Here is a 7,534-nt window from a genome sequence, read left to right on the forward strand (position 1 = left end):
TTTTGTTTTTTGAGACAGGGTTTCACATCTGGCTGTCCTGGAACTCACTTTGTAGACCAGACTGGCCTTAAGCTCACAGGGGTCCGCCCGCGTCTGCTGGGATTAAGATGTACACCACCACTGTCTGGTTGTGGCACACGTCTCACACTTGAAGGAGCCGTTTCTATTGCCATGTAGACATACTGTGAAGGAAGTCAGTGCATTTGATGGCAGTCGCTGTTGACTGGTGGTTAAATAGCAGAAGAGCTGACAGTCTGACTGTGGCAGTCGCCAGACAGCAGATGTTGTCCTGGTAACGCTCTGTCTGACGTGTTTGTGACTTTGTGATCGCAGGATGACGATGACTACTCATCCTCGACCAGTCTGCTCGGTCAGAAGAAGCCTGGGTACCATGCCCCCGTGGCACTGCTTAACGACATACCGCAGTCGACAGAGCAGGTGAGTTTGAGTCCGTGGAAGCACATGGCTGACTGGGAGCCAGCAGTGAGTGTTTTGTAGAGGTGACCCTCACAGGAAGTGCTGACTTCAGGAGACTGGCCAGCCACAGGCACTTGTTTCTTTCCTTCAGTTTTTTAATTTTAAGTAAATCACTTTATTTATTTATTTGGGTTTTTGAGACAGGGCTTCTCTGTACCTTTGGAACCTGTCTTGGAACTAGCTCTGTAGACCAGGCTGGTCTTGAATTCAGAGGCTTGCCTCTGCCTCCTGAGTGCTGGGATTAAAGGCGTGTGTCATCACTGCCTGGCTTTGTTTTTTTATTTTTATGTCCATTGGTGTTTGAGGGAGTCGGATCCACTGGATCTTGGATCCAGCTTACAGTTGTGAGCTGCCATGTGGGTGCTGGGGATTGAACCAGAGTCCTCTGGAAGAGCAGCTAACGTAATTGCTTGAGCTATCTCTCCAGCCTCTACACTTTTTTCTTAAGCAGTGGTTTGTTTATTTGCTGTGTGTCTGGGAGGTGTGGGTATTAAATGAGCATGCTCTTTTCCAGTATGATCCGTTTGCTGAGCACCGTCCTCCAAAGATCGCAGACCGGGAAGATGAGTACAAAAAGCACAGGCGGACCATGATAATCTCCCCAGAGCGTCTCGATCCCTTTGCAGATGGTAATTCTTTCCCACTTTTCCATACGGATTCAGAAATTTGTTTTCATTAAGTTGTCTTTAGCCCTTTGATTTTTTTTGGCATGCTTATGAATTTGCTTTTCGTTTTTAAAGACCCCCTTATAGATTTGTCTAGATTTGGTTGAAGTCACAGATGCCATATTCTTCATCTTTATAATGCAAGTTTTCTTTCCAGGTAGAAGGACAAGAAAATAATGAGCCAATGCCATAGAAACGCAAAGGGTTAAAGGTTTTTCTTTTACTTTTGTTTTGGGTACTCTTGGTATACTTTGAACAAATGTATTTTTCTGCTCAAAATACTTTGAAATTATTGCAAGTTTTTATTCCAAATTCTATAGCTTTGGATTGTTACTTTTGAGAAACTGTTTCTCACACTAGAGTCCCCTCATTGTTATAGCTTAGTAAAAATGCACCTCCTTTGCTCTATGCAAGTTTGTAGTTAAAACAAAAGTTATATACAAAGACTTTGGTGTTTGTGTAGTTGGAGTCTGTTGTGCTAATTGTAGCGTGCAAGGGGCATAGTGAACCTGATGGAAGCTTTCCTCGGGTGAGTGAGTCCACCATCCAAACTAAGTGCCTGTTTGTAAAAATAGATTCTGCTGCAGGTTTACAAATTAGATTTTTCAGCCTGCATGAATTAATAGGGATATTCTTTTCTTTACTTGCATAATTGTAATTGATTTAAACATGTGTGTCAGAATTCACAGGCCCATACTAACTGTCCTTAATTTCTCTCCTACAGCAGTACTGCTATATGCCAGTCCTGTCTGCATTCTTAAGGGTGCAGCTCAACACATCCTCTCTAGATTATGGTGAAAAAGTATTCCAAAGGAAGTCTTATCAGAGCTAGTGTCAGAAAGAATGACACTACCAATTGGGCATGATCGTCAGCATAGGAGATGTCTTAGCATTTTATTATTTTGTCCTAAATTTTAATGCTATACTACTTGTATAGCTAATTATCACATTTCTGAAGCATAGTGTGCCTTTGTTGATCTTGTTATATACTGTTTGGGCTTCTTTAAGATATTTTGCAGTTTGAAAAGCAAATACTGAAACTTACCAAGAGACTAACACATCTCTTTGTACACCACTTGTCTTTGTGTTCATTGTAATAACTGGTAGAAATAATATATCTGAAGTAGTATGTTTCCAGTTGTAATTGTACTTTTTAAGAAATAGAATTATATTTTGGGTCAAGAAAAATAATCTTTAAAAAGCACGAAGCCCTTTTTAGTAATGTGACTTGAGTAAGATTGTAGGTATATTAGATTTTCTCAGTTACTACTGTTTAGATCACTGTATGGAGAACTTATGTAGTCAGTTACTGCAGTCAGGATTTTAACAGCTTGCAACAGGTAATGTTTTGAATATAAATATCTTTCCAAAGTGTTACTAATGGTAAAGAGATAATTTTCTAGGCTTCTATTCTGCTGCTTGAAGTCAGAACTGCTGATGGAGACAAAGGCACGAAAGTGTACGTATTCCGGATTAGCAACCCAGGAACCCATCACTTCTGAAGACTAAACTGTGCTGTCATTTTGCTTTATCTATGCATTAAAATAATTGTTTTAAACTGCTGTAGATATGTTTGTGTTCAAACAGGTTAAATTGATCAGCAAACTCAATAAAAAGTAAGATGTATAATTATCAAAGTTTTCCACCAAAAAATAAATTAAATGATTATGGAATAACGTAATATTAGAGCAGGGCAGAGAAATCAGCTGACCTTAATGCCTTTTATTTATTGTACTCTTTCCTGTTGCTGTTCTTTTCTGCAGGAGGGAAGACCCCTGACCCTAAAATGAATGCCAGAACTTACATGGATGTTATGCGGGAACAGCATTTGACTAAGGAAGAGGTATGTAATGGTAGTGAGATGATGTAAGAAAACTTAAAAGAATTTTATATTTTAGTTTTTATTGCTCATAGCAAGTTTTGTTTTCTTTTTGAGACAGGGTTTTTCTGTATAGCCCTGGCTATATTAAAACTCGCCCTGTAGATCAGGCTGGTCTTGAACTCACAGAAATTTGCCTGCCTTGACCTCCTGAGTGCTGAGTTTTAAAAGTGTGTGCTACCGGCAAGCATTTTTTTGGGGGTGGGGTGGGGGTTGATGCCGAGATCCACCTAGCCTATTTTGGCCTCCTACAAGCTAGAGTGCTGGGATTGAAGGCATGTGTAACCATTGCCAGGCATTTATTTTTTAAAGATGGTTTCGTGTAGCCCTGGCTGGCCTAAAACTTGGATCTGGCTGCTTCTGCCTTTAAAGTGATGGCAAGGTGCCAACAAGCATGATTGGACTGTAGTATTTAGTTGTAAAAATTAAGTAAATAATTATCCCAGAATTGTATCATCTTTAAAACTTGATGTTTTGATTTATTGGATCTGTTTGGTCTCTGTAGGTGCAAGCCTGTGGAGGAAGGTTATTATACCTCAGGAATCTAGTGATCACATTAGTTCTTAATCCCTGCTGCAGATTTGGTTTGATTGTAGTTGGAGAATTCTGAGTAATTCTTTTGGCTTACAGGGATAATTCTTTGTTAGCACAGATGCAGTGCTGTTTGTTGGTAGTTTTTTGTTTTGATTACATTTATTTGTGTACGTCCCTGCCATGGTATGTGCCATGGCATGCCTGTGGGGGCCAGAGGACGACTGGCAGGAGTCAGCTCTGTCTACCAGGTCAGTCCCAGGGACTAAATGTAGGGAACAGGCGTGGTGACAATTGCTTTTACCAGCTGAGCCATTTTGCTGTTCTGGTCCTGGTCTTTTGATTGTTCTTTGAAGTAGGGTCTTTTTCTGGCCCAGTCTAATCTAGAACTCATTCTGTAGCTCCACAGTCACAGGCTGGTCTCTAACTCACCGGAATCCTCCTGCCTCAGCTTCCTGAGGATGAAAGGATTAAGTAAAGTTTGTTAGATGAATTAAAAGAGAATTGGAATCTTATTTTAAGATGAAAGCCTAAATTAAATGTATTTTTTATGACACTTAAGTTTTATTTTTACTTTTCTTGTTCCTTTTTGGTTTTGAGATGTCTTGCTATGTATTTCTGGCTGGCATGGAATGCACTCATTGATCTTGAATCAAAGCAGTATTCCTGCCTTAGACTGTGGGTCACAGGCATGTGCCACTGCCCTGACTTATTTTGTGTCAGTGAGTTTTAAAAACTTTCAGTTGCATATTTTCAATTCTCTGCTGTTGAGTGGAGACTAGAGATTGTACTTTACAGTAAGATCTGTTTCACTAGCTTCAAACTTAGGCTGTTAAACCTCTAGAGTTGCTTATATGCTATTTAGAAAGAAGACGATGCTGTAGAACTACAGGTGCATAATAGCAGAGAGAAGGAACAGGCCAGGGCTAGCGGCAGAAAATAAAGAGTGGGAATATTAAATGGCTCACTCAGTAGAAATGAGTATACTAGGGCAGAAAAGCTTAAAGAAATTTTCTCCTTCCTGTTTTCTGATTCTGGGCATTCAACAGGGTTGCAGGCGTGCTTGGTAGGCATAAGCTACCCTTGAGTTCCTTCCATCTATGAAGTGATGTGAAAGATAAGTGTTCTGCTCTTTAATGCTTTTCAGAGAGAAATTAGGCAACAACTAGCAGAAAAAGCTAAAGCTGGGGAGCTTAAAGTCGTGAACGGAGCAGCAGCATCCCAGCCCCCCTCAAAACGAAAACGGCGCTGGGATCAAACCGCTGACCAGACTCCTGGTGCCACTCCCAAAAAGCTGTCAAGTTGGGATCAGGCAGAGGTAACTTTTTATTTTTATTGCTATTTTTATATTTTTCTCTATGGAGTGTGTTTGTATTGGGTTTCTGAAACAAGTTACCATTGACTAGGTAGCTCAAGTGCAGTATTTCCTCATTCATGTGGCTCAGAGTCCAGATCTCACCAGCTAACAGGGGACTGTCTGGTGAGAGCACTTCTCACTGTTTTCTCAGAGCTCTTTTCTTATTCCTTTTGACCTCATTTGACCTTGAATACCCGCAGTCTCCAAATGTGACTAGTCACATCAGGGTTACAGCCTCAATACCTGAATGGGGTGTTGTTCAGCTGTGTGCTGAGGAGTGCTTTGTTGTTGTTCTTTCAGTGGAATGTCTCTCTCCTTCCTTCCTTCCTTCCTTCCTTCCTTCCTTCCTTCCTTCCTTCCTCATTCATTCATTCATTCATTCATTCATGACAAGGTTTTGCCTTGTATCCCTGGCCAGTCTGGAACTTGTTATATTGGCCAGGGTAGCATCAAACTCTGAGATTGACCCGCCAAATGCTGGGGTTAAATGTGTGCATCATGCACCACACAGGGATGGAATAGTAATTTTTTAGCATATTGTATGTTTAATATTGGAGGTCGAGTACAATATTGTAGTCTTCCTTATTTTCTTCTTGGATAGGCCTTTGTCCACAGTTGGTAATTGGGTAACACCATTATTTTCTTGGCTAGCTTATACTCTGTTGATCTTTCTCTTTCTCTCTCTCTCTTTTGACTGAAGGTTTCTGTCCTGCATGGTCCCGGAGCCATTAAGTCCCAAAGAAACACACAGAGGTCTACAATAATTATAAACTATTTGGCCTAGTAGCTCAGGCTTCTTATTAACTCTTACATCCTACATTAACCCATAATTCTTGTCTGTGTTAGCCATGTGGCTTTGTACCCTTTATCAGTGAGGCATTCTCATCTTGCTTCCTCTGTGTCTGGCTTCCTCTTTGACAACTGCCAACTGAGTCTTTACTCTTCCCAGAATTCTCCTGTTCTGGTTGTCCCACCTGCCTGGCTACTAGCCAATCAGTATTATTACTAAAACAATACAACTGACAAATCTTTACAAAGTACAAGACCATTGTCTCTCAGCACTCCCCCCCCTTTTTTCTTTCAAAACAAGAACTCTGAATAATCTTTGTTTAGCTTTCTTCCTGACCATTAGCCTTAACAACTTGTAACCAACACTAAACAAAGAAACATCTATAATCCATTTTTGGGGGAATGCAGATGTACGTTTTCCAGGCTATTTCCTGCTGATTGGGGGGTGCTGATAATCTTATGGGGATCTAAAGAAAATTTATAATTATCAAGTCATGACTGGAATATTGTGTGAGGCTTGATGATCTCAGGCAGCAGTCTTGAGGCTGTTCTGGATGTAGAACTCAGACATCTGGGCCATCCACTTCCACTGGAGATTTCTCAGGGGGTCTTCCTTGATCAAACCTGATTTTTCTTAACCCAGAATAAATCCACAGCCTCCCATTTCCTCTGGAAACAAAAGCAAAACCTCTTCTCCAAAGTAACGTATCTTTTGACATAAATTTTGAAGTCAAGGTATTTTCAAAATACATATGTTGGATTAATCCAGCAGCACTTATAATCAAATGTCTTTTAGCAGCTGTTGCTCCTTCCTCAGCAGTCAAACAATTCAAAGACAGCACAATGATATACAGTATCCAGATTCTCTGTGTATTTTCCATCTTTACATGACTTTATTTTAAACTCTTATTTATTTTTATTTTGAAATTTTGTTTTTTTGAGACAAGGTTTCTCTGTGTATCTCTGGCTGTCCTGGAACTCATTCTGTAGATCAGGCTGTCCTTGAACTCACAGAGATCTACCTGCTTCTGCCTCTCAAGTTCTGGGATTAAAGGTGTGTGCGTGACCCCCCCCTCCCCCCTTTGGTTTTCTGAGATTTTTTTTTTTCCTGTGTAGCCCTGGCTGTCCTGGAACTCTTTCTGTAGACCAGGCTGGCCTTGAATTCACAGATCTGCCTGCCTCTGTCTTTTGAGTGTTGGGGTTAAGGGCATGCGTCAGCACTGCAGGGCTTGAACATATTTGCAAAAAATATGTGTAACAGAATTGACCGTTTTAACCATTTTAAAAGCGTATGTTCAGTGGATTAAGTTTTGTTGTGTAGCTGTCAGTCACCAGACAGACACCTGATCCTTTCAGTGTTGCATCTCTGTCCTTTTCCCACAGAAGATTCTCCGTCTGTTTCCTTCATGTTACCAGTCCTTGTCCTAAAAATAAACTTGTAGAGAAACGTTCATTGACCTTCAGATACCATCACTTTGTCTTCACTCTGAGTGCTTTCAGTGAATTGTCTGTCCCTGTGGTCCCCTCCTATTTAGTAGTCTCCTGACCATACATGTTTGTCCGAATATCTGGGTGTAGTAACCTGACCTCATTGTTACTAAAGCCAAGTTCTGTCTTAATTGATCACACTAGTTAACTAGCTTATTAGTAGGCTCAAGCCTCTTCTCTTAGATTCTGAACTTGAGTGTCTTTTCAGTCTCTGCTCACTGGTTGCTGTTTCTTGTTCATGTTTGCCCGATCCTCGTTACCAGAACATGGGCTGCATTCATGATCAGTCTCTGTAGTGCTTCTGCTTAGGCTCTCTTCCTAGTGCACCACTGCTGCTGCTTCTGCAGG

General features: G+C 40.8%; 1 protein-coding gene across 1 annotated transcript in view; it reads left to right on the plus strand.

The window, feature by feature from the left end:
- Sf3b1 (splicing factor 3b subunit 1) overlaps positions 1-7,534 on the plus strand; it is a 37,612-nt gene that overhangs the window by 5,043 nt on the left and 25,035 nt on the right. The window contains exons 3-6 of the mRNA XM_026788839.1: positions 334-438; positions 992-1,106; positions 2,906-2,985; positions 4,700-4,870. Of these exons, the coding sequence (XP_026644640.1) occupies positions 334-438; positions 992-1,106; positions 2,906-2,985; positions 4,700-4,870 (471 nt within the window). The remainder of the gene's footprint in view (positions 1-333; positions 439-991; positions 1,107-2,905; positions 2,986-4,699; positions 4,871-7,534) is intronic.

This window comes from Microtus ochrogaster, unplaced genomic scaffold (genome assembly GCF_000317375.1).
Source record: "Microtus ochrogaster isolate Prairie Vole_2 unplaced genomic scaffold, MicOch1.0 UNK8, whole genome shotgun sequence".
NCBI lineage: Eukaryota > Metazoa > Chordata > Mammalia > Rodentia > Cricetidae > Microtus > Microtus ochrogaster.